Consider the following 27,989-nt stretch of genomic DNA (forward strand, 5'->3'; position numbering starts at 1 on the left):
TTTAAGTGTTTTTGTCAGCCTTTGCTCTGCTGCTTAAAGATGAGGGGGATATTCACGTGTGGGGGTCTTCTGTTAGTCACGTTGCTACTGACTTCAGTGGATGCCAAAGGAATTCTCTATGGAAGTCCATACAGATACAATCTACACAAGTCTGGGAGCGTCCCGCAATACAACCCTGGAAAACCAATGGGTCACCATAAGTAAGTAAACAGTAAAGCTTGATGTGTGTGTGTGTGTGTGTGTGTGTGTATACACTGTATATGTGTGTACAGCACAGAAGCCCAATTTATCAAGCATTAGTCCATGTGGGTGTGTGTGTGCACAAGAAATGAAATGTCAAGCAGTGACAGAAGCGTCCTGCAGTTTCACATGCTTCATCTGCAGTTATTTTAACAACGTTTTCTGGAGCTCGTTTCAGGAGCTCAAATTCTTTGAGAAACAACATGTAATGTATGAAGTTACAGAAATTCATTTGTCCACCTCAGGACTTTTAGTGAACTAAAAAAGGTGATTAAAATACTTTTACTTTAAATACGGATACTTTTCTAAAATCATAACAATCATCACAACGCTTAAAATTAACAATTTTCTTTGTATGACCATATAAAAAAAAAGATCATATTTTATATTAGGTGGCCTTAACTACTATGCACTAATAATAAATACCTACATGACGATGGTTTTACTAACTCCTATGTTCTGGAAAATTCCCACATTTATAGCTAATGAGTTTGAGGTTTGGATAAGTTTAGGAGTAAATGTCAGATTAGGCTTTGGGGTGAGGGTTGTTACAGGGGTAAAGTTAACAGTGTAACTACAAATGTTAATTAAAAGTTCTTTAAATGTAATTACAGTGCACTAAAATGTACAAAATTGTATTATTCTGTTACGTATAGAGCTACATTGAAAAATGCAAATATATTTGATTGTCTTTTTGATATTTTGGTGAACTAATTCTTAATATAAAGAATTGTCAGGCTTCAAACTATATACACGCTCCAAACTTTCCCCTGCTCACCGCATGCAAAACAATAAGTCGTTAGCACCAACCAGTGAGAATGATTTTGAACTTAAGAAAGCAGATTGGTTAAAATATATGTTGAGGGCCAGTAGGAAAACATAACCTCTAAATATGTGTGCTCTGTTTCACACACACTGTTACTATGTAATGCACTTGTTAATCACCTGGATCATTAAAAAACAAAAACCAGAACACAAAATCCAAAATCTGATATTTTGAATAGGAACAGGATAGGCTCAAATAAAGCACTAGTCTGAAGTCAGTATAAATGTCCTAAATCAATACTGATATTTTGTTCCAAAAGTTGCTCTGGAGCAATTTGAATCTGACTGAAAGATAAGCAGTTGGCATGTTGAGAAAATTCCCATCAAAGACCTGTTGGCATCTAGGAATTCTGAAATGCCAGTGGTATCAAATGCAGATCGCAAATGCTGGCAGTGGTGTTGTATCTGCCTCATCTGTCCTCAATGACCCATGCTCTGAGCACTATCTGCTACCACACAAACCATTTGTGTATCTAAACATGTTCATCTTGGTCACTTGGGTAAATCACAACAACCTATAAATCTCCCGCCTAACACTGTTTCCATTGAGCTGCCCATGTAGGCAGCATCTTAAGGCCTTCTTTGCCATGCTCCCGATTCGAAAGCTGTTCACAATTTTACTGTCTTCTAAGATAGCTTCTTTTGTCCACAGTCTAATGCAGCATATCATGTATTCTTCACAAAAAAAAAGGCAATCCCAGAATGCATTGCAATGAGCCCAGTGAAGATATTCCATCCAGAATTGGACAAAGAAAGGGAAATGTTCTCTGCTTTGACAACCCTTGTGAAGTATAATTTAGCATACTTTTAAAAGTACTTATGGAAATAATTTTCTTTAAAAGAATATACTGAATGTAAATGAATGTAAACTTAATTCTATATTATTTACAAGAAACGTTCTGTATAAATCTGCAAATATATTGTATAGCTCTATGTAAAGCGACCTTGAGCTATGGAAAGGCACTATATAAATAAAACTTCTTCGTCTTCTTACAATTAAATGAAAATGTATTATTGTATTTGTATTGTAGTTATTTTAAATGCAATTTGTTGAACATACTGTAGTTGAACTCAAGAGTGCTTTTCGACCCACTTTAGTAGGACTTAAGTACATATTTATATGTAAGTTCATAATTACTTATATTGTCTTTGAGATATGGTAAAGTGTACTGCCAAATCATCACACATCATCAGAACGTTTCATGAGGCAATGCAGAGTTGTAGACAGACAGTCACAGAGAGCCACAAACAAACAGTAGCTGCCTTTTACAGTTCCTCCTGAACCAAAACAGCCTATGCTGTGCTTATGCTGAGCTTATGCTGTGTTTACGCCATGTCATAACCATAATTATGAGATGGTAACCTATTCAGGCGAGCTGTTCACATCGTCAGACACGGATTTATGCGTTTCTGAAGGGAGGTTGGGATCTTATGCTTTTAAAGCTACCTTGCTATTGCTAGGGAATGTTTGACCTGACTAAGAAAATTCATCATAGAAGATGTACAATGCCTACTACAGCACGTTGAGAATGCAATGTGCACCTGAGCTGCATTATCCATTGCATTCTGACTCTTTGTGTTAATTTGAGCATGGAATGAAGAGTATGTTTCAGACCTTAATCTTGGTCTGTCGGGTAACCACAGAGCCCTGTGCCATGCCCACCCACTCCAGTTTGTATCTTGTCTTCTCTTATGAGCAGTTCTCAAGTGGTCTTTTGCTATCAGCTTGTGACTGCTACACTGGGGTGCATTTCTCAAAAGCATTGTGAGCCAACTATGGCGTGCAAGAAGCTTCATGTATTAATCTCTTTTTTTTATTGCCAATGTGTGAACAGCTTGTAACGAAACTTCCCTGACTTCCTAGGTTGTCTATGAAAGCTTGTAGACTGATTTTTATGTGAAGGACTCAGGACATTTTTGCCATGAAAATCCAAAGGATGTGATGGTTGTAATGGAACTGGGACCCGGAGACAGAGGAATGGGTGACAGATGTTTATTTGTGCAGCAGAGGGCAAACAGGTTATATAGACTCGAGGGCGGAGCCAGCAACTCAAGAGACCAGGACGGAGCCAGCAGCTCAGGAGACCAGGATGGAGCCGGCAGCTCAGGAGACCAGGGTGGAGCTGGCCATTCAGGAGGCCAGGGCGGATCTGGCACTTCAAGGGTCCAAGATGGTGTGGCCTCCGTGGCCCCAGAATCGGTCACTTTGGCCATGGGCATATGGCTGAGGGCTTAGGCGTGGCAGCCATCTTGGCTGAGGGCTCAGGCGTGGCAGCTATCTTGTGACGAGGCTCTGGAAAATGGCAACCATCTTGTGACGAGGCTCTGGAATGGCAGCCATCTTATAATGAGGCTCTGGAATGGTGACCATTTTGGGACAAGACTCTGGAATTCCAGTTGTGGCAGGAAGGGACAGTTGGAAGACCGGGACAGAAGGGAAATCCGAAACTGCTTCCTTGACAGTGTTGGACGATCCACACAACCACAGAATGTATTCGATGTACCTCTTAAGGGAACACGTGGTGGCAGCAGATGGTAATTGCTTGAAGAGTGGAACGTCTAAACCAGTCCAAAAGATGGTCTTGAGGGTAGCATTGTTCCAGGGTGGGGAGTTTGAGGAACTCTTTGATGTAATCCTCTATCGGACGGTGATCATGGGAAATGGTGAGAAGCAGATCGGCAGGGTCAACTGGGGTGAGGAGAATGCCCATTATTCTGCAGTCTGTTAAGGTCCAGTCTTCTGTAATGGAACTGGGACCCAGGACAGAGGAATGGGTGACAGATGTTTATTTGTGCAGCAGAGGGCAAACAAACAGGCACAAGGAGAACACAAGGTAGTGGAGAACACAGTAGAGTGGAATGCAGGAGAAGGACACTGGAAAGATCACATGAGGAATCACTGGAGACAACGCTGGAGACAACACTGGAGATGACACTGGAGATGACACTGAAGATGACGCTGGAGATAACACTGGAGATAAAAGATCCAACATATTCCACACAATAGGTATCAACGAGACTCGTTCGCAAGGAGAAACAAGAATAGTGCAGGTGATTAGGATGATAGGTTGCAGGTGCAGGTTATTGAGAAGGACTTGCAGGTGGGAGCCAAGGAGGATGCTGGGAAATGTAGTGAAGGAATGGAGGCAGAGATGGTGACTGTGACAATGGTAACATGCGCTCACGAGAGCCTCTCCTGTTCTTACAGATGAAACATGCAGAAAGAGCCATTCTGTATTGCAATGTCAGTGTCATGCAAAGAAAAGGAAATAATTCAAACTTTAGTCTCACATAGCCAGATCTATACTGTATATTAAATATATATATATATATATATATATATATTATGTTTATCATCCCTAATTACTGTATATTACACATGCAATAAAAAAATTAATGATCATCTTTAAACAAACATGTCCATGAAAATGTCACATATAGTTGTCTGTATGACAAAACCTGATGAGCACATCACAATAGCTCATCATTAGCTCATCATCAGTAAGAACATATGAGAATAAAGCATCCAAGACTTACACAAAGTCATTATGCCTTTGCCAGTGTAATGTTGATGAAATTTTAGCCCTAACGCTGCATTCACACGGGGCGTCAGCATCAACGCTTGACGGAGGGCGTGTCTGAAGCTTGTGCTGACGCAACCGTTATATTGATTGCAGCCAATCACATTACTTTCCGGTGTTGCACGAACGCAGTTGGCTGCGACTGCTCTAGGGTATTTGCATAGGGCGATCTGATTGGATGACGCCTGCGTTGGCGCTTGAAAAGTTGAGAAATCTTCAACTTCTGCCGCTTGCAACGCGAGTGAAGCGACGCGACGGAACCCACAATTCAGTTCGGCAACGCATGACGTCACCCATTCAAAGTAAACGAGAAGCGTTAACGCCGGCGCCCCGTGTGAATGCAGCCTAAATGTATCTCATATGTTTCAAATTTTTCTCTTTATATCATTCAGTGCAAGTGAAAGATTAGTTTCTGCAAACAGCAGCAACATCATATTGCAATACAATTAAAACTAATTTGGGTTTTGTAATTTGTATGTAATCGTTATCACTGTATTTTCATCAGTGACTCACCACAAGCTGAGAGAGAAAGAAGCTATTGTAAATTTGGACAACTAATTCATCAAAAATGATAGTCATTCATATAAGACATAAAATATGTACCTAAATTAACAGTTTTGGCAGATAACCAGATCTTGAATGCTACATAGGCAGCAACCCAGTGTCATACAGTGTTAGCATGTTGCTGTTATCAATGTGACACTCTGTGACACTGCGTGATTACAGTTACAATGTATTTACAGCGTTTCTTCCAGTAATTATAGTGTACCTATAAAGTATGTACGTGCAAGTATAGGGGAACAATATGTAAAGTCTTGGGAATAAAGGGGTAACGACCAGGAAAATAAATTATTTATACTGTAAGTATTTTAGAATAACTTCTATTATGATAGACAACAATCTTACATGCAGCTGTTTTGGTTTGGGCTTACATGTTTCAAGACAAGTAAAACTATTGCAATTTTTTTTAAATACTGGGGAAATATACTCTTGTTCCATGTAGTTACAGGGTAAGTATGACATCTGAGGGCTGTAAATTGAAGTGGTGCTTGTTACTCTCGTTTCATAAAGTTACAGGGTAAGTACTATAAAAACACACAATCTGATTTTACAGACTCTGAAACATTTATATGAAAAACAAGCTTGAACTCTCAACCCTCTCATGTACGCACAGGTGACAGTTGGTCGGAAGCTTTAAAGTCTACAGTTTAAAAATATAAAATATTTGGTATTTTTCTTACAAACACATCGTTTCACTTCAGAAGACATTGATTCATCCATTGGGTCGTATGGCTTACTGTAGTTATTGCTGTAGCCCCCCTATGTGCTGTTTGATGCATTCCCAGAGATTATTTATTTTTCTAAAAACCTTTTTTTGTGTTCATCAGAAAAAGGAAGGTTGTATACATCTTGGATGGCATAAGGGTAAAACATGAGTAAATGGTGAGGATATTTCTGGGTGTACTGCATTTTCTGTTAATACATAGGCCTACAGAATTGAAAGAAAGAAAAAGAAGAGGAACAAGAGAAGGAGGAAGCCAAGCAAGATAAACGAAAAAGAAGTGTTTTAGCATTAAATCTGTTTTGAAATAAGATGTTTTTCCAAAAAAAAAATTTTCCAAGGGTTATCAGATTGTGTATACATGTGTTTTAATTGTACTTACTGTACCCTGTAACTACATGAAACAAGAGGGTAACAAGCACCACTTTAATTTACAGCCCGTAATGTAATACTTACCCTGTAACTACATGAAACAAGAGTATATAATTCCCCATATTAAAAAAAAAAAAAAAATGCTATAGTTGTAGTTTTAATTGCCTTGAAACAACTTAATCAGTGCACTTTTGCAATAAAAAAACAGTACTGTGTAAATGCACTATGTAGCCTTTATAGGTACACTATAATTACTGGAAGTTACTACTAATATTTTTTTTATTATATTTTTTTTATAATAATTAATTAATTCATAATCAAATAATGAATTTATCATAATATATCTGAATTATCAACACTATCTCACGACCAATTCGTACATATTTTACGAGGTGGCTAATTCATATAAATTCATACGACCTTGTACGAATCCGTCCGATGTGTCTAAACCTGGGTAGGGTAGGTTTAGGGGTGGGCTTTGAGGCATGAGTGGGGTATGAGTGAGGTCGTATGAATTCGTATGAATTAGCCGCCTTGTAATTCGTACGTACGAATTGCCTTGAGATCGGGTTGGATCTATACATTTCTGTTTTCACAATATTGGCTGGAATACCTTCACTGAGCTCATCAGCACTCCAGCCAATCAATTTCTATCTAATGTCTATGGAAAACATCTGTGGCACATCTGTTAACATGAAAAATTTTTAATTTATTGTGAATGTGTACACATATACAAAGTGTTTAAATAAATGAGAAACTTGTTATAGTAATATAATTATAATGGAAGCTTAACATGCAAGTGGACATGCAAGTGGAATCGGGTTTGTAAATAAATACAAAAAAAAAAGTTCCAAAATAAATCCAACATAAATCCAAAAAAAGTTGGGACACTGTACAAATTGTGAAATTAAAAAAAAGGAATGCAATAATTTACAAATATCATAAATCAAATTTTTTTCACAATAGATAACATATCGAATTTTGAAAGTGAGACATTTTGAAATGTCATGCCAAATATTGGCTCATTTTGGATTTCATGAGAGCTACACATTCCAAAAAAGTTGGGACAGGTAGCAATAAGAGGCCGGAAAAGTTAAATGTACATATAAGGAACAGCTGGAGGACCAATTTGCAACTTATTAGGTCAATTGGCAACATGATTGAGTATAAAAAGAGCCTCTCAGAGTGGCAGTGTTTCTCAGAAGTCAAGATGGGCAGAGGATCACCAATTCCCCCAATGCTGGGCCGAAAAATAGTGGAGCAATATCAGAAAGGAGTTTCTCAGAGAAAAATTGCAAAGAGTTTGAAGTTATCATCATCTACAGTGCATAATATCATCCAAAGATTCAGAGAATCTCTGTGCGTAAGGGTCAAGGCCGGAAAACCATACTGGATGCCCGTGGATCTTCGGCCCCTCAGACGGCACTGCATCACATACAGGAATGCTACTGTAATGGAAATCACAACATGAGCTCAGGAATACTTCCAGAAAACATTGTTGGTGAACACAATCCACCGTGCCATTCACCGTTGACGGCTAAAACTCTGTAGGTCAAAAAAGAAGCCATATCTAAACATGATCAAGAAGTACAGGCATTTTCTGTGGGCCAAGACTCATTTAAAATAGACTGGTGCAAAGTGGAAAACTGTTCTGTTGTCAGACGAATCAAATTTTGAAGTTCTTTTTGGAAAACTGGGACACCATGTCATCCAGACTAAAGAGGACAAGGACAACCCAAGTTATATCAGCGCTCAGTTCAGAAGCCTGCATCTCTGATGGTATGGGGTTGCATGAGTGCGTGTTGCATGGGCAGCTTACACATCTGGAAAAGCACCATCAATGCTGAAAGGTATATCCAAGTTCTAGAACAACATATGCTCCCATCCAGACATCTCTTTCAGGGAAGACCTTGCATTTTCCAACATGACAATGCCAGACCACATACTGCATCAATTACAACATCATGGCTGCGTAGAAGGATGGCCAGGCTGCAGTCCAGATCTTTCACCCATAAAAAACATTTGGCGCATCATAAAGAGGAAGATGCGACAAAGAAGACCTAAAACAGTTGAACAACTAGAAGCCTGTATTAGACAAGAATAGGACAACATTCCTATTCCTAAACTTGAGCAACTTGTCTCCCCAGTCCCCAGACGTTTGCCGACTGTTATAAAAAGAAGAGGGGATGCCACACAGTGGTAAACATGGCCTTGTCCCAACTTTTTTGAGATGTGTTGATGCCATGAAATTTAAAATCAACTTATTTTTCCCGTAAAATTATACATTTTCTCAGTTCAAACATTTGATATGTCATCTATGTTGTATTCTGAATAAAATATTGAAATTTGAAACTTACACATCATTGCATTCTGTTTTTATTCACAATTTGTACAGTGTCCCAACTTTTTTGGAATCGGGTTTGTATTTGCAATATGTGAAGATCCTTATTGGCAGCAGAATGGTATAACGGTTTCTGATTTAACTCAACCAAAGACTAGTCATACACTTATTTATAAAAAAGGAAATCTACTGCAATAACAATCTGTTTAACAAAACATACAACAACTCATAGACTCATATGGAATGCAAAATATATTTATATTAAGAAGAGAAATTAAAAAAAAACAAGCATAGCCATAGTTATTTCCTTTAGACCTTCCACACAAAAAGAGCAAAAAGGTACACAATTCAATACAGATCTTGTATGATCATGAATGACAACAGTAGGAAATGGGGTGAATACAGTCTTATCTGAGTTCCATTCAAGTTCTCACAATGTCCAATAAGTCCTCCAGCCAGTTACCTGCTGTACTCAGAGATCAAAGTTCTTGATAGATCAGTATAAAAGGTGGTATGGAACAGTTGAAGAGTAGAGTCAGGTTGAAGACATTTTGTAGTACAAAGGAAAGTAAAATCTTTCCCACAAACTTCCCTTCAAGGACCATCCTCCAGACCCCATACAAAAAGTCCTTCTACAAAGTTAAAAGTATAATAAACAAATAATACAAATAAATTCTCACACTTCCAAAACCAAATGAAAAGATAAATTACACATTTTATACACAATATAACATGACTTACTTGGAGTTGAGCATTTAAAACAAATTTCCCAACCAGGACTTAAGGTGCACATGGCAAGGCCATGCTTTAGCTTTTGCATGCTACCTCTCCTTCTACCATATTACCTGACTTATACTAAAACACTCTAATGCCCTCTAGTGCCCCTAGTGTTGAGGAAGAGCAACAACCCCTATAACAGGCTTGTGACCGTTATATATCACCCCCCTCATTGGATGACTGAACACTCCCATAGAAAGGCTTCAAGTTTTGAACATGATAAGTATCACAAATGTCAGGATTATCAAGAAAGGAAATAGTATAATTTACAGGGCCCAAACACTTACAAACTTTAGCAGGACCTTTCCATTTTGGAGACAGCTTAGCCATGAAACCATCATCAGCTTTCGATAGAGGGTGGGTACGAACTCAGACGAGATCACCTTCTTTATGGATAGCCTGTTTTCTTCTCAGGTTATAGTAGTGTCTCTGCTTAGCCTGAGCTTGTTGCACATTCTCTTTAACTAGCTAGATGAGGCTCTCCTGTCTCTCCACTGTATCGTATGTGGGGTTGCTAGGATTGGGTGGTTTTGTTAGAGCTCTTTCTAGTGGTCCTTTTAGTTTACGTCCCAAAGCAATTTCAGCTGGGGTAAATCCAGTATTCTCTTGCCAGGCAGTGTTAACGGCAAACCGGAACTCTGATAGCCACTTATCCCAGTTACGATGATTGTCTTTGACATATGAAGCTATCATGGTTTTAAGGGTCTTGTTAATACGTTCTGTTAGGTTGGTTTGCGGATGATATGCAGTGGTCAACTTTTGTATGACACCCCATTGTTTGCATACAAGATTTAGAAGATTCGAGGTGAATTGTGCACCTCTGTCAGATACTAGATAGACCGGAGTTCCCCATCTCGTAAAAATCTCATCAATGAGGATACGCGCTATCTGAGGTGCTTTGGCCACACGTAATGGAAACAATTCAACCCATTTTGAACAATAGTCTACTATGACTAACAAATGTTCATTCTGTTTTGGACTCTTTCGAAAAGGCCCCATCAGGTCTACACCCAACATGTGTCCAGGCTCAATGACAGGAGTAGACTGTAGGTAGCCTGACAACTTGGAGAGGGTTGGTTTATACTGCTGGCATGTTTGGCACTCCTTGCAGTATTTCCATACATCACTTCTCAAACTTGGCCAATAGGCAACTTCCATCAATCTCAACAGCGTTTTAAGTCGACCCAAGTGTCCGCTAAGTGGATTGTCATGTGAATATCTTAAAAAAAAAAAAACTTAGGTCATAAACAAGCAGGTATTACTAACAGTAATTTGGGCCCTTTTTGCCCATCTGGGACACTACGAAACAGGAATCCATTTTGAATAACAGTGAACTCTAGATGGATCTAGACTTGTCTGTGAATTAGCCTTTTGACTCAACTCTTGTATTTCTGGGTCATTCTGTTGTGCTGTTGCGATATCTGACCAATCAACAGGTAAATTGGCCGAGACCCCAGAATCTCTGGTGGCTTTAACCACAGCCATCATGTGTGTTGAGGTAGTGTCTAAACTTCAGGATAAAGTATCTGGGACAATGTTACACTGTCCTTTTCTGTCCTTTTCTTAGCCTTGAAGTCGAATTGTCCAGCGAGTTAATCTGGATGAAGGTTTGGGATGTTGGAAGACCCAAGTTAAAGCGGCATGATCAGTGATTACCTCAAATGGTGTTCCTTCCAAATATGCTCTCCATTTTTCCACAGCCCACACCACTCCAAGACATTCCTTTTCGGATACAGAGTATGACTGCTCTGCTCCTCGAAGCAGTCTAGAAGCATATGCGATCACATGTTCTTGTCCATCAATCTCGTGTCAACACAGCTCCGAGACCAACTTCGCTCGCATCAGTTTGTACCCTGAAAGGCTTACTGAAATCAGGAGGGACGAGTACCGGGGCTTTGGACAAGTCTTGTTTGATTCTTTCAAATGACTGCTGACATTCTTCAGTCCATGCCCACGTGGCTTGCTTCTTCTTTAGGGAATGGAGTGATGCGGCTTTTTCAGATAGATTTGGAATAAAGCGGTGGTACCATCCAGCCAATCCTAAAAATCTTTGTAACTCTTTGAGAGACTGAGGTACTGGGAAATCACATATAGCTGCAACCTTAGAAGGGTCTGTTTTTACTCCTTCAGCGGATACCACATGGCCCAGAAAGGAGAGAGATCGTTGCACAAGGTTACTTTTCTTGAAATTCACCGTAAGACCAGCTTGTTGGAGGCAGGTAAAGACTTGATTCAGGTGTTGTAAGTGTTCTTGTTCATTTTTTGAATACACTACTATATCGTCTATGTAAACAAAGCAACACTTCCCTCTAACGTCTTTGAGAACACACTCCAATCTCTGAAATGATGCTGCAGAGTTTAAGTCCAAACGGAAGACGCAAGAATTCAAATTGTCCTGCTGCTGTTACAAACGCAGTCTTTGGGATACTGTCAGATTCCATTTCCAACTGCCAGTATCTGCTCTTCAAATCTAGAGTACTGTATATTGATGCTCCATGTAAGGACTCCAATATGTCTTGAATCTGGGGCATGGGATAACCATCCAAGTGGGTTTTTACATTCAGTCCCCGATAATCCACACACAGTCTTAAATCACCTTTTTTTGGTACAATGGAAAGCCCAGGGAGAGACTGAGGGACGAATAATATTCTTACTTAACAGCTCCTGAATTTCATTGTCAATGAACTGTTGTCTGGGTACTGACACTCGGTATGCTCTCTTCCTAACAGGTATTTCATCTGTTGTGATGATTCGGTGTCTTACAATTTTGGAGTGACCAATTTCATGAGTACAAACAGTTGGCCAATTTCCCAAACTTTCTAGTTGATTTTTTAATTGATCAGTTGAGTCTGCTTTCATGACCAGTTGGTTGATGGATTGTAAGGTCTCTACAGTCATTTGAGGTGTAGGTAGTGCAAGATAAAAGTGAAGTGAAGGTTTGGAAGATTCATGAGACCACAACGGAAACCTCTGCACAATACCATCATCCATGGGAGAAAAACAATATTGTAAGTTCTTGAAATCTAATATTATTCCCGAAGTCATCAAGAAATCCATTCCCAGGATAACTTGAACGGTCAAATCAGAGTCTCTCATTACATACAGGGTTAACTTGAACATCTTGCCTTGTAGTTCATACTCCCAGTCAGATTTTCCTAAAGCTGTTTGGCTTTGGCCATTTGCTAGTAGAAAATTTTGTCCATTACTTGACTTCCATACCTCATGATTTTTCAGTTGCCTCCAGCAGGATTCCTGAATCAAAGAAAGTGTACTTCCTGTATCGATGACAGCTTGTAAGTACCTATTTCTCAGCAGGATAGGTAGGGTAATCATGTTTGGATCTTGTATTGAAGTACTTTGGACTGATTGCATTACTCTTGTGTTAGCATGGGGAGGTTTAGGAACTGTTAAGTTGTGACTTCTTTCTTTGAGCCTCAGCGTTAACATTATTCCAGTATCTTTTTGCTTCCTCCAAATCTTTCTCAATTTGTGTTCCTATTCTTACCAATTCACCCACATCTCGTACTGTTCCTCTAAGTAGGCTGGCTAAACGTGGGTTACAGTTTCTAAGAATGGACTGCAAGATCTCTTTTTCAGACATTTTTCCATTTTAAACAGAGGGCTCTGTAGTGAAAAGCAAAATCTCGTATGTTCTCTTGTGCACCTTGTTTTCTCTCTAGGAGCCTTCTAGCCGTTTCATCTTCATAGTCTTCATTCAAAAATGAACACAGGAAGAATTGCTTAAATTGTTCCCAGGTCTGTACATTTCTCTTCTCAGCTACCCACCAATCTTTTGCAGTGTTTTTTTTAAAACAGATGTAAGAGAAGCTAGTATTTCATAGTCAGATAGAAGTCGGATGGCTAGATATTCTTCACATCTCTCAATAAATGCAACTGGATCATCCTCTTCACTGCTATCGAAGTTTGGAAACTCTATTTTTACAGGTGGAACTGCAGAAGGATTTTCAGAACCAGACAACTGTGTGTAACTGGGTTGAACTTGATAGTTTTGGTTATTGACTTGGGAAACTGAGGGAGGCCGGATAGAGCTTTGGGTTGGATGAATTGGAGTTGACTTCAGAGGGATGAGAGATTTGAACTTATTGTCAAGCTAGGTGTCTCTTCGTTTTAAACGGTCTACCATTGAGCGACCCAAGTCTTGGATACTAAGTTCAAGTTTTTGCTGAATTCTAGAACATTCCCTCTCCATTCGATAGATTAGTCTGTCTTCCATCTTCTTGCATCTACTCTCCACTTCGATCTGGGAAAAACTTTCACCCACCTTTTTATTACACTCTTCTAGTCCTTTCTCCAGATTTACTAGTCTCTTCTCTAGCTGTTCCAAACTGTCCATCATCGGCGATAAAGAGTTAAACTCCGGTCTTTCTTCCATTTCAAGTGGTGGAGGTGGTGGAAAAGAAAGGTCATCAAGAGACTCAACAACTCTTTCCTCCTCATCTTCAGAGTCGATATAAAGTTCACTGAATGTGCTGATGAGCTCTCTAATAGGTTCCCTCCTGATGACAAATGGTTCAGTGGTAAAGTCAAGCTTGGAATCTGGTTCACACTCACCCTCTGTCTCAATATGCTGATTCTGAGTTGCCATTTTCTATATCATCAAACAAACAACAAACATTAAATGCAATAGAGGCCCTGTTGGGGCGCCATTTATATAACGGTTTCTGATTTAACTCAACCAAAGACTAGTCATACACTTATTTATAAAAAGGAAATCTACTGCAATAACAATCTGTTTAACAAAACATACAACAACTCATAGACTCATATGGAATGCAAAATATCATATTTATATTAAAAAGAGAAATGAAAAAAAAAACATGCAAGTAAGCATAGCCATAGTTATTTCCTTTAGACCTTCCACACAAAAAGAGCAAAAAGGTACACACAATTCAATACAGATCTTGTATGATCATGAATGACAACAGTAGGAAATGGGGTGAATACAGTCTTATCTGAGTTCCATTCAAGTTCTCAGAATGTCCAATAAGTTCTCCAGCCAGTTACCTGCTGTACTCAGAGATCAAAGTTCTTGATAGATCAGTATAAAGGTGGTATGGAACAGTTGAAGACATTTTGTAGTACAAAGGAAAGTAAAATCTTTCCCACAAACTTCCCTTCAAGGACCATCCTCCAGACCCCATACAAAAAGTCCTTCTACAAAGTTAAAGGTATAATAAACAAATAATACAAATAACAAATTCTCACACTTCCAAAACCAAATGAAAAGATAAATTACACATTTTATACACAATATAACATGACTTACTTGGAGTTGAGCATTTAAAACAAATTTCCCAACCAGGACTTAAGGTGCACATGGCGAGGCCATGCTTTAGCTTTTGCATGCTACCTCTCCTTCTACCATATTACCTGACTTATACTAAAACACTCTAATGCCCTCTAGTGCCCCTAGTGTTGAGGAAGAGCAACAACCCCTATAACAGGCTTGTGACCGTTATAATGGTGTTGACAGCATCTACCAGCATGGCAGATAACCAGAAGTTTCACCATCCAGGAAAGCAGCCAATTGGCTATTTAAAAAATTGCAAATTTACAGTTATAAACAGCTTTAGGGAAGAATTCTTATAAGTGCCATAGACAAAGGTATGCCTACTTTTAAAAGCTCTGGAATTTTTGCTTGCTAGGTTTCCATTGTGCATCATAAATAAATGAACATAATTGAATATATTTTCTGTTCATTTATGCATGATAATTGACACTTTGCCACAGATGCGGTCCGTAGTGAAGCTGAAAATAACTCAGATCAGTTTGACATCTATTTCTGCATGTATCTTTGAATGCTGTGCATGAGAGCAGGCCTAATTAGTTTGAGTGAAGGTCCATTTTTATTACTTCTCTGAACTCTACTCTTGCTATTCTGGAGGATGGATACAGTATCTCCATACTAAATGTATCCCATTGTTCAATAGTGTGTAGCAGCTCCTCTTTCTAAAGAAAGAGTTAATGGATCCTAAAAAGCTTCCATGCACCGTATCTCCATATTTATACTGTCAGTAGCCCCATCCCTTTCAGAGTGACTCTTTAAAGCATGACCAATGACTGAACTCAACGACCGATGAAAGATTGGTTCCATTAGTGTGAGTGAGAGAGTGAATGAGATAGAGAGAACAATGAAAAAATGGAGGGAGATATTTATATGGAGAACGAGAGGAAAATTCTGGCACAACTCCATCTCACAACTGTAAGCTTTAAGTGCCATTAAAAGCTTTTGACATGCCTGTGCATTACTCAAGGGTGACTAGGGGTCATTTTAAACAATGCTGGCCATTTATATTTAGATTATGAAAATCCACAGCTAAATCTTGAGCTAGATGATGGTCTAAAACAATTTGTGTGGCTCTGCTTTTTTTGCACTAGTCACATGTAGCCAGCTGCATAAAGTCTGGTCTGTAAAGTCTGGCCAAGAACTTCCCACTTAGACAGGAAGAGTCAAAGTGACTGAAATGTGCAGTTGCCAAGCACCATTTGTTTTGTTTATTTAGTTAATTAGTTAGTTCTGTGAATGATTCTGGGATTAATATTTCAGAAAATACAAAAAAACAACAACAACAACAACAAAAACAACAACTACATAAACGTTTATAGATTTCCAAAAGTAGTAAGTAGTGATAACTTTCTTCCAGCTTTCTTCACTGTTTGCATCAGATGGTCAGTAAATGTCGTCTACTTGAGGCTGAGACAAGTTTTGCACCTCTTTTTTCATGTGGTGTACCTCAGGTGTATGTACTAGCCCCCCTCACATTGTTATCAATTCATCGCTGCATTTTATCCCATGAGATGAATCCAACACACACAGAAGACACACCAGCTGAAAGATCTCTCCAATAGCCTCTTTCACCATTCCTCTGATAGATGAACACACGTTTTCCACATGCTGTGTGGTCTTTGTGGTTTGGGAGATCAGCCTGCAGAGCTAATATTCATCTTTCATATGCACCACACAGATCATAGGCCCTGTTTAACACATCACAGGAGGCTCTTAGATCACTTTACATGTCTGACAATGTGTTAATTTGTCCTTTCACAAGTCACAGTACTGTAATTTGAGCAGCATCACAAGATACTTTGTTCCATATGAACAAATGCAAATGCATGAAATACTAGTAAATGACCTTTTTGTTGTTAAACATTAGGTTTTTTTTTTTTTTTTTTTTTTTTTTTTTAATTGTTGACAGAACTTAAGCAATGCTTGCAACTTCAAACAACATGTCTAACACGTATACTGTATCTGTGTCATGTCTCTCTTGGTCTTCCTGTGGACATAATTTCATATTGATGGAATCAGCTCATGCAGCTATGGTTGAATTGGGCTATGTGTGAACACCTGGACTCATTTTGCTTGACTACAGAGGTTGTCCTTTTTCTTCCAAGTGTGCGCTCACCTGACAAACAAATGCTGAATGCTGAAGTCTGTTTTTCGTTACTCACAGTCAGAAAATCTTGAGAATTCTGCATGTAATTATTTGCATTCCCTTCATTTGCAGTGTTTGCACAGATCTATTCAATGCTGCCTAAATTAATGACACAAGTCACACTATTAATCACACAACACAACAATCACTAGGTATGAATTACTGTTTTCCTCATTGGGGGCCAAAAAATGTCTCCACAAGGACAAGGATTTTGGATATTGCCTTTTGGACATTTTGGGTTTACCAGGGCCACACACACAGACACGCACACACCTACTACACACACACACACACACACATGTTTGTTTTTGTGAATTGTGGGGACTTTCCATAGACTTCAATGCATTTTACACTGAACAAACTGTACATTCTATCCCCCTACCCTGCCCCTACCCCTAAACCTAACCCTCACAGGAAACTGTGCAAACTTTTACTTTTTCACAAAAACTCATTCTATATGATTTATAAACCCATTTACATTGTGGGGACCGCTGGCTGGTCCCCACGATGTAGGTGAACTCAGGTTTATATTACATCATGGGGACATTTGGTCCCCACAATGTAATATAAACAAAAGCACACACACACACACACACACACACACACACACACACACACACACACACACACACACACACACACACACACACACACACACTATTTTTAAAAATCTCCAAGCTGCTTTAAGACAGAAAAATGAAGACACACCAGACTTCTCCTGTTAGGTAGTTCACTGGCCACACTTGTAATTAGATTCATTAATGTCAAGAATTTCTCTACACCTGAACTCCCTTACACACTGTGAATGATTGAAGCTCTATAACAGTCCAGATCTCTCAAGCAGAACAGCAGGACTTAGAGTTTTGCTCCAGGCTCACTGGAAAATGCCAACTCTAGTACAGCAATGCATGACTGCTCTTCTTTCTATGAGCCCTCTGTGTTAAGACACATGTACTGTACATGTGGGCTGTATTTTGCAAATTTATAGCCAAATATGGGTTTCTTTGTGTGTCTTGTATGTATCACTTCAACAAAACTGTTTGTTTCATAGCGGTGTTAGCATTAGACAGCCATAAATCAGATTTCAACAGCTGTTGAGCTGTGTAATCACTGTATAATGTTGTTCCTAATAGAGCTAGTAAACATGACTTTGGGTTTGACAGAATAGCATATTTCTATACTATTCATACTATGTTTTAGCAAGCTGAGAACAAAGTAAATGCCAGGCACTATAAAATCAGACATATGGAATATAATATACATATTATGGAATACATATTTGACAAAATTTAATGATATACAGTAAATCTCAGAATGGCAGTATAAATCTCAGACAGACTTGGTCAGTCTGTTACTATTTTTGCAGTATATGCAGTATTTACACTTTCCACAATGTGCATTTTTTATGTTTATGTATTGAGAAGCATCAGTGTTAGGGAAAGTTACTTTAAAAAGTAATGCATTACAACATTGTGCTACTTCCTAAAAAATTAACTAATTGCCTTAGTTACTTTTTATGGAATGTAATGTTACTCTTTGGTTACTTATACCTGGGCTCGGCTTGCTTCTTCTTTTTTTTTTTTTTTAACAACAACAACAACAAAGTTCTATTTTTGGCAAATGTAAAGGCCCTTTCACACCAAAAGTGAAATGAGTAAGACTCAGGCTGAAGGAAATGCAAATTCACGCCTGTACAGTAGAGGGCACAGCTCAAACAAACCTTTCAGGTTCTGGATCGCAGGAGAAGGTTCGGTGGAGAAGATTCAACACTCTTCAGCAATAAAAAAAAAAAAAAAGAAAAAAAGAAAGAAACACAAATGTGGTGTTTGAAGTAATTTTTGCTTATGCGTATGGTTGAATTGGATTATTGAAGGTCAACAGCAAAGACATTGATTAATAAAGTAAGTTTAAATTGAACATATTTAATTATTGCAGGTTTGCATAATATTCTGAGTTTTCATTTCATTTCATTTTTTTTTTTTTTTTTCATTTCGAGGAATACTGAATCTGTTTATGTGCAAGTGATGCATAAGTAAATGCATGCTCACGTCTAGATATACAATAACCATCATGTTTGTTTACACTGCGCACACAGCGTCTTTGCACTCACTCCAGATTTCATGGAACAGGGAGAAGTGCCAGTCAAAAAATGTGACAACAAAGTAACTTGCATTACTTATTTGAAAAAGTAACTCAGAAGTCTTGCTGTAAATTTTAAAGTCATGCTTTACTTTAGTTACTTGAAAAAGTAATCTGATTATGTAACTCTCATTACTTAGTAATGGATTATCCCCAGCACTGAGAAACACACTGAATGGAATACTGTGTCCCACATTACAAAAAAACAACAACAACTTGACCTTCCATTTCCTGTGTGATAAACGAGCCATTAGCAATATTGTTATTATATCTTTCTTTAATCATTATTTAATCAAACTGCTAAAAATTAGGAAATTTTACATGAAATTGTTGATGACATGCAGCATACTGTGGCTGCATATCTGTTCCATTGCTGTTATTACATAGCCAGTATCTCTTTGTTGTTTCTTGTTGCTGTGGACACTAGGCAGTTAGCTGCACTTCCGATGAAAAAGTTTGAACGAATGTGAATGGGTGTGTTTTTTAGTTTAACACTGATGCAAAGTTCAGCATGGATTGTGGAACTGTATATTATTTCATGCTTTAATGAATCATTCTGCAGCATTTTCTGTTTACAATACTGAAAGATTCTCTGGTGGATGTTTAACTTTATTGTTTTTTTTGTTTTTTTTTTTTTTTTTAGCTGATGTTACTTTGCCAAGTGAAAAAGTGATTGTAAAAAATTTTACAAATAAATGATCATTTCCATCATGAAACTCAACCCAATAATAAAAAGCCCGGCTTACTTATTCATTTTGCATGTCTCTATCCTCACAACAGGAACTTCTGTGCTTACGTTGTCCAGAAGAACGTCACCTGTGTAATGCAAGATGGAGTGGCCACATATGTCAAACCAGAGTACACTACCAAGTGCATATGGGGACAGAAATGTCCTGTGCTCATGTAAGTCATGCACTAAGAATCTTGAATGGAATAGAATGTAGAGGGATTTTAGTGTTACAACAAAATATAGTTCAAAATGGGTTTTTATTTTTTCAAACTAGCAAGAGAAAGATAGTCTCAAATATGTTTATGTTTATGTCATGTTTTGGTGGTGTTTGAAGATGTCAAGCAATTTTTATTGTGTCCTTGAGTTGCCTTCTAGTGGCCACTTAGAATACTGTTCAAAGTCCAGTAAAGCTGTTCAGTTTTACATTCAGAGAGCAGCAGAAGCGTATGATATTATTTGGCTTCTGTATGTAAACATGTGAGATAAATTGATGGAGTACACTGAAAAAAGTGAAAATGGTTTTCTACATTGGTCTAATTGAAAATCATGCTTTTCAAGTTGAAACCTGTTTTGTTCAGTTTGTCTAAAAGCAAATGACAGAAACAACAGAAAAAGTTAAGAGAAAAAAAACAGTATTTTTAAATAGTGTTGATGTGTAGAACACATACTAGCTCTTCTGACTGCAGAAATTATATTTCTGTCACACGTTCTTTCTTTTGTTATAACAGAAAATATGATGCCTATTTTAAAAAAGACATCACAATAAACATTATGGTCTTTTAAAGTTTTATTTCTTTATTTCTTTATTTTTTATTTCTTTATTTAATATTTGTTTGAATAAATGTTTGAACCAAACCATAAATATAATTTGACAAAAAAAGTAATATATTCGGCTGTAACAAATTAGTAAAAAAGTATTATTATTATTTTTCAGAGGATAATAGGCTGCATCATTACGGTCTTACCTGAATGTCAGTGAATAAAAACCCTGATGTACACAGGGCAAATGGATGATGAAGTGTGAAGTTCATTCTGTTTGTGACATTCAGCGTGTTTTTCCCTGCAGGTATCGGACACTCTATAAACCGCAGTACAAAATTGGTTACAAAACCATCACTGAATTGGAGTGGCGTTGTTGCCCTGGTTACTCTGGAGAGAACTGCTTTGATGGGCCGACCTCTGACCCAGATGCCATGATGCCACCCTTCAAGGGCTCTTTCCCTCGGCCCGGGGTGAAGGGTTACCCCAGGGGTCATCCCAGGATCCCCTTTCCTGGAGGTCACCCTGACAACAAACCCATCCCTAGTGGATTCATACCACCAGAAACTCCAAAAACAAGTTATGGTAAATGCAAATGACATATCTCACCATTAGCAGTTTGATTATTAATGTTACATGAACACTGCAATTAATATTAACAGTTGGGTAAAGGATAAATGTAATAAATAGATCATTACAAAGTAATAATGTTTACAATGGTACATTATAGTTTTAAAGCCAAACATCTATGCAAGGGTTTCCCAATTTTTTTCTCAGCTAAATCCCTAAATTGTAAAATATTTACTTGAATTACCCCCTGTGCTTTGAAGTTTATATTTAAATAATTTGACAACACTTCTGTATGTTCACGGTTCTCTGATATCGGTTAATGGTCACATGATAAGCAAGTAAATAGATACAAATTTTAGTTGTGATACTGTTTCAGTCCACATTACAATTACACTGGTGTTGTTTAATTAATTAATAACTTTGATTTGACAATCACACTAAACTATATCATGATTATCATGGAGCCCCATTTATTTGTGTTAATTTTACATTAGATACACTGGTGTCAAAAGTATTCACATTCAATACTCAAGTAGAAGTATAGATACTAGGGTTTAAAAATACTTCTGTAGAAGTTGAAGTATCAACTCAAGCTTTTTACTCAAGTAAAAGTGTAAAAGTACTGGTTTCAAAACTACTTGAAGTATAAAAGTAAAAGTAATGTTAGGGAAAAAAATGCCATTAGGGACAAAAGCTTAGGCCGTGTCACGGGGGTCTATTGTGCACTCCACCTCCTCAAAATGTCATAAATAATCTTTATTGGAATGTAAATGTACATCCAAGCTTAACTGCAGGAATCTGTGAGGGCAGCGGACAAGAAAAATGTGGGTAGTTTTGGTGTACCCAGGGCAGGCTTAGTAACAATCAGGGCTTGACATTAACACCCGCCAACCCGCCAAAGTTTTCTGCTCTTTCAGTTCACACCGCACCGACAAATGCCAACAAACTCGTCTGTTGGAGTTTGTTGGATAGGTGTTGGCGTTGGCTGGAGTCTGTTTTTACCAGGCTGAAAATGTTTAATCGCCGTTTGTTTGGTCGTCTGACCATCCAACAAACGGCAACAAACTCTCGGTGCATTCCAAACGGGATATATCGCCCTCCGAAGGGCACTTCGGAGTGAAAAAATCATGGCCGCCATATTGAAGGGTCGTTTCAAACCGAAGTGTTCAAAACTGGCCACTTTAAAGGGCCCTTCGGAATGAAGGATTTCGAAGGGTACAACTGATGGACACTTCGGACCCCCATGATCCTTTGCACAGGAAAGTTGTTTGTCATCACAAAATGGGTACAGGAGGCTATAAATATATGTATAGTGTTTTATACTACTGTAATATTTATACGAGTTAAATTTAGTACATTATTATGGTCAAAACGACATTGTACTTAAACAAAAATATTTTACAGCTCCCTTTATCAGTCCATTCAAATGTTTCAAATACATAGACACAATATACATTATGGTGCGATAAACCAAAAATAAATGAATAAACTAACGTTAAACAAAGGGCGCAGCTTGCGCAATCTATCCTCCTTGATTGTCTCGTTAAGATGACGCAGAAGTGCGTTCCAAAAAAGGAGTATTTTTGACCTCTACACCGTTCATCCCTTCGAAGCTCTCACTCCGGAGGTTAAACACTTTGAAGGGATTAGGGCATAGGGATGAGCCCCTCCGAATGGAACGCAGGGCCTGACGTAATCTGACCTGGCCACGAACCATTGCCATGACGATGAGGCAAGTCCCCTGCAAAGACAGCTGTTTGATCGCGCCCGCGCCTCATGCACACACAACAAAGCACTGGAAACGTGACATCGCAGCTTGTTCGTTATAAAAAATAAAATACAGTTTAAAAAAAAACATATAAAAGGAACAATAGTCCGTAGTGCAATCCGTGCCATTCAGCAAGAGCACTGCTCCACTTCAGTGAAAGAGAGGTATAACACCATGAGAGCAACGTACCTTCAGTTTCGTTTTATATTAATTCGTTTTGGCTTGTTTAGCTACATGGTTGTATGTGACTATGGGGCACGTAAATAAAAAGGGTCGTGCTAAAAAAAGTTTAAAAACCGGCGTAAGTAAGCATATACGCTAATTTATTCAAACGTCTCTCTACCGACCTAGCTTAATTTGCAGAGGACGAAGAGAAAGCACCAGTGTGATAGCCTAAATGAGCCAGTATTAGAGAAATAATAACTTTTAAGAAATCATCTTTTTCGAGTAACGACCCCCAGCACTGTCGTCCGTGCTGGAGTGTGATGTGATTTGTGATTTGACGTGATTTGTGACGTGCAGGTGCGCTGGATCGCTTACAACCCAATAGGGTGTCAGAATTGTATATGTTTATTCTCATCCCATAGACATATGTCTCATCCAACCACAATCAAATTCACTCTATCCAGATGGCGCGATTTATCTGGATAGTTTTTTTTTTTTTTTTTTTTTCAAGCCGGAATGAAAACAAGCCGAAATGAAATATGAGTAACGAGGCTATTTTTTAAAATGTAAGGAGTAAAAAAGTACAGATAATTGCGTGAAAATGTAAGGAGTAGAAGTAAAAAGTCGTCTGAAAAATAATTACTCCAGTAAAGTATAGATACCCGAAATTTCTACTTAAGTAAGGTAACGAAGTATTTGTACTTCGTTACTTGACACCTCTGATTAGATATAATTCATTATTAGATTTTCATCAACTCACAAACCCCTTGAAGTTCCTTCACAAACCCCCAGAAACCCTGCTTTTCTAATTTCGTAAATGTAGTTTGCAAAGGTTTAAAAGTGATCTTTTTCCCACTTCTTCCAAGGTCCAAATGCGGGAGTCTCTGGTGAACGTTTGGACCGCATTGAAGAAAACCTTCGTAAACTCTCTAAAGATCTGGACACCTTGAATGGCATGGTGATTGGCATGGAGGAACGTCTGCGCATCTCTCTTCGTGAGGACACCAAGAAGATGCTGACCTCATTGCTCGGTGGCGCCCCCCGGCTGTTGGATACCTCTGTGGGCTTCGGGCTGATCCCAGAGGGCACGCCAAATGGCTTAGATGGCGATGAGAACCTCCCTGGTTTTGGAGAGTTGGTGGGAAGAGTGATGGAGGTTAAAGATGAGCTGAAGGTCAAAAGTGACATGCTGGATGAGATCCGTGGAATGGTGATGGGACATGATGGCCAGCTAAAGAGACTAATAGACACTGCCACAGGGAGACCCATCCCTGGTGATCAGCGACATCTAGAGGAACTTCTGGACTCCAGATTGGCCGGAGTGAGGGCAGATGTCCTCGATGGCTTTGAGAGGAGACTGACGGGTCTGGAGACTCACTGTGATGAGAGAATCGGTCAGGTGAGTGGTTCACTCAACTTTTCACAAAGACCGTTGAACATAATGACATTTGTTTTGTTGGTTCTAATTCAAGTCGGCATGAACCAGAAATTGTGACTAATTAAATTTTTGTGACTAATTTTTCATACATGAATATGTCACAGTGCAGCATTGCAAGCAGGCATTGAAATGAAGAATTATTAACTTTAGCGATACTGGATGATCAAACATGAGTATATTAAAGGGATAGTTCACCCAAAAATGAAAATTTGATGTTTATCTGCTTACCCCCAGGGCATCCAAGATGTAGGTGACTTTGTTTCTTCAGTAGAATACAAATGATGATTTTTAACTCCAACCGTTGCCATCTGTCAGTCTTATAATGCGAGTCAAAGGTAACACAATTTATAAGAGTCAATAAACATGCACAGACAAATCCAAATTAAACCCTGTGGCTTGTGACAGCACATTGATGTTCTAAGACACAAAACGATCGGTTTGTGCGAGAAAACAAACAGTGTTTATATATAATTTTTTATCTCTAATACACCACTATGTCCAACTGCATTCAGCATTCGCTTAGTGAGGTCTGATCACGCTCTGACAGCGGAAATTATGTCTAGCACTCATTGAAGTATATGCGCGAGACATCAATGCCGATGTCAGAGCGCGATCAGACCTCACTAAGCGGTTGCTGAACGCAGTTGGACATAGTGGTGTATTAGAGGTAAAAAATGATATAAATACTATTTGTTTTCTCGCACGAAACCGATCGTTTTGTGTCTTAGGACATCAATTGTCACGAGCCGCAGGGTTTAATTTGGATTTGTCTGTGCATGTTTATTGACTCTTATAAATTGTGTTACCATTGACTCGCATTATAAGACTGACAGACGGCAACGGTTGGAGATAAAAATCATCATTTGTGTTCTACTGAAGAAACAAAGACACCTACATCTTGGATGCCCTTGAGGTAAGCAGATAAACATCAAATTTTCATTTTTGGGTGAACTATCCCTTTAACATATATCAATCCTGCAAGATCTGTTTTAATATGAGCTGCACATTAACTAACTCACATTCATTATCTGTTGTGAAGACTGGTGATGAATATTAATTACACAACTAGACACTCTTGGAAGATTAGCAAACAAATCAATATTCAAGCCATCATTGATTTTTGCAGTAGCAAACTCACACTTTCTCAGTATGACTCATGCAGCAATTTTGAAATACTTGCACTGTAGAGTCTTTGGTATTAATATATAAGTACAGACTAGGATTCATTAATCTTAAGGCCCGTTCATATGAACAGTGCTCTTTTCCACTCTAATTACCCACAACTGAGGTGCTTTGAGCAAGGCACCTAACCCTCAATCCTTCCCCGGGCACCGCAGCAAAAATGGCTGCCCACTGCTCTGGGGGTGTGTGAGTTCAATATTTACTGTTGTGTGTGCGGCACTTGGATGGGTGAAATGCAGAGCACAAATTGCGAGTATGGGACACCCATTCACTCACTCACTTACTTATACACACAACTTCATGTCCTCAGCATGCTATGTTTTGAGAGAATCTAGCTAGTGTAATCAGTCTAATCTAACAATATAGTGGAATAAAAACAACACCTAGTCTTTTCCTAGTCTTTTTCCCTAAGTAAATTTTATTTCATGCTAGCCTGGCGTAATGATCTCACCTCCGTTAATACTTCTCACTATTTATTTTGAGGGTATGACCAATTGTTGTCCACATCCATTTTCTTTAAAGTATCCTTGAAAAGGGGGTTTGACTTGTCAAACAGTGGTGGATTTTTCTGGACCTCAGCAATTAACTTTTCTGAAATGCCATCTGCCATTTTAAATGTGTGAGCCCTTAAATTCAAATGGATACTGATTAGCTGTCAGTGTTTTATCATTCAACAGCTCGAAAAAAAAAAAATCATTCTTAAAGTGAACACAACGATATCGTTCGTTTATAACTTTATCGTTATAGTTGTAGTGTGGACTCTGCTATTTTTTATATTTAGAACGATTTTTTGAACTGTAAGAGTATAAAGCATATAAAAAGTAAGAGTATAAAATTAGAGTATAAAGATATAAGGAGTATATAAAGAGCTATAAAGAGTATAAAGAACTTATTTAGCATTAGGATTAAACTGAAAATAATACAAGTTTTTGAGGCAGAGCAACATCAGCTATGATATAAAGTTGATTCACCTAATCTAAGTTTTCCTGTATCCTGTCCTTAGGTTCAACAGCAGTGTCATAAAGAGCACCTGACAGGTCAGGAACAGATTCAACTATCCCTGGATGGCCGTGAGACGGGTTTGAGGAAAGAGCTGGGTGAGCTGCAGGCACAGATCCAGGGTCTGACTGTGACCGAGAGCTGCTGTGGCGACATAAACAGCCTGACCCAGAGGATGTTCCAGTTGGAGGACTCAGTTACAGGCCTGACCGAGTCCCAGAGGCAGCTACAAGTGGACATGACTGACCAGACACTCCACATCGAGACTCTACTGGAAAACCGGCTGGTGTACATGGAGGGCAGGATTAATGCCTCTGAACATGGCCACCAAGATGGGCTGGAGCCTGGGTTCAGCTCCCTGGATGGGTTCAAGACTTTGTTAGACGATAAGCTGAAGACATTGGAGCGACGTCTGTTCGTAGCAGTTGAGGAGTTGAGCAACGCCACGGCACCGGCTCTGCTAGAGGGGCAAGTTGTGCCGGCACTGGAGACGGAGATCGACAGTGTCAGGAGGAGGGTGGAGGCTGACCTCGATGGGATGCAGAAGCAGATGTCTGTCCTTGAGCTCCTCTGCACCTCTGCTTGCTCCCCTGCCTCTAGCCCGGAGACGGCCCTCATCCAGACGGAGGTAGAAGACTGTAAGGAAACAGAAAAGAAGATGATGGACCGCCTGGACGTGCATTCCAGCAAACTGGATCATTTCAACAACACCTTACAGGGTCTCCTTACACAGCTATCCCAGGAGGACACAGAGGGCTCCATTCAAGGGGAAATCACTCTCCTCAAGATCAATGTCAACTCTGTCAATCGTACCTTGAAGGGACTACATGATTCGGTCAGCCTGTTTGCTCGAGAAGTCGGTCAGGTAAATTCCACCTGGCAGGAACGGGAAAGCCGGCTGGTCTCTCAGGTTCAGGGCATCTCGGATCTGGTGGAGCGGCAGGCGTCCATGCTTGGGGCCGGGGAGCGGAGGCTGATCCAGTTGAAGGCGGAACTCCAGGGCTTGCGGCGGAGGTTGGCCGGGGAACTGCAGGGTTGTCGCACTACAACGCTGGGAATGCAACAGGAAGTGATGGGGGTGGAAAGTCGAATCACCCAGGTTGAAGGACAGTGTGGCAGCCTAGGTGAGTTGGCCGATGACCTTGAGAGAATCCGCAGTGAGCTGGAAAGGCATTCGGTCAGCTTCCTGGAACAGGTCAACGGGACGCTAGAAAGCCATTCTGAGCAGCTTGTCCAACTGAAGGATGGTCTTAAAGACTGCATGAGCAAAACGGACCCCGCAAGACCGCGGGGTGACGGTCAGTAATTCTTCCTATACAGAGAAACCACAAGGCCTGAGGCTGTACAAACTTGCAATATTTTTGTTC

At 39.2% G+C, this 27,989-nt stretch overlaps 1 protein-coding gene across 1 annotated transcript; it reads left to right on the forward strand.

Moving 5' to 3' along the window:
• Positions 1-39: 39 nt before the first annotated feature.
• On the forward strand, positions 40-27,928 carry LOC137008757 (EMILIN-3). The gene is made up of 5 exons (XM_067370475.1): positions 40-200; positions 19,792-19,914; positions 20,808-21,085; positions 23,870-24,402; positions 26,627-27,928. Exons 1-5 carry the CDS (start codon positions 40-42, stop codon positions 27,926-27,928), a joined length of 2,397 nt encoding a protein of 798 aa, XP_067226576.1.
• The last annotated feature ends 61 nt before the right edge of the window (positions 27,929-27,989 follow it).

The sequence above is a fragment of the Chanodichthys erythropterus genome, chromosome 20 (assembly GCF_024489055.1).
Source record: "Chanodichthys erythropterus isolate Z2021 chromosome 20, ASM2448905v1, whole genome shotgun sequence".
NCBI lineage: Eukaryota > Metazoa > Chordata > Actinopteri > Cypriniformes > Xenocyprididae > Chanodichthys > Chanodichthys erythropterus.

What these genes read in the sequence shown, in the direction of transcription:
- LOC137008757 (XM_067370475.1), top strand. Translation starts at nt 40, where the DNA reads ATGAGGGGGATATTCACGTGTGGGGGTCTTCTGTTAGTCACGTTGCTA. An exon ending in CAGAAATGTCCTGTGCTCAT is followed by an intron (nt 19,915 to 20,807) that starts GTAAGTCATGCA and finishes TTTTCCCTGCAG; the next exon opens with GTATCGGACACTCTATAAAC. An exon ending in GTGATGAGAGAATCGGTCAG is followed by an intron (nt 24,403 to 26,626) that starts GTGAGTGGTTCA and finishes TCCTGTCCTTAG; the next exon opens with GTTCAACAGCAGTGTCATAA.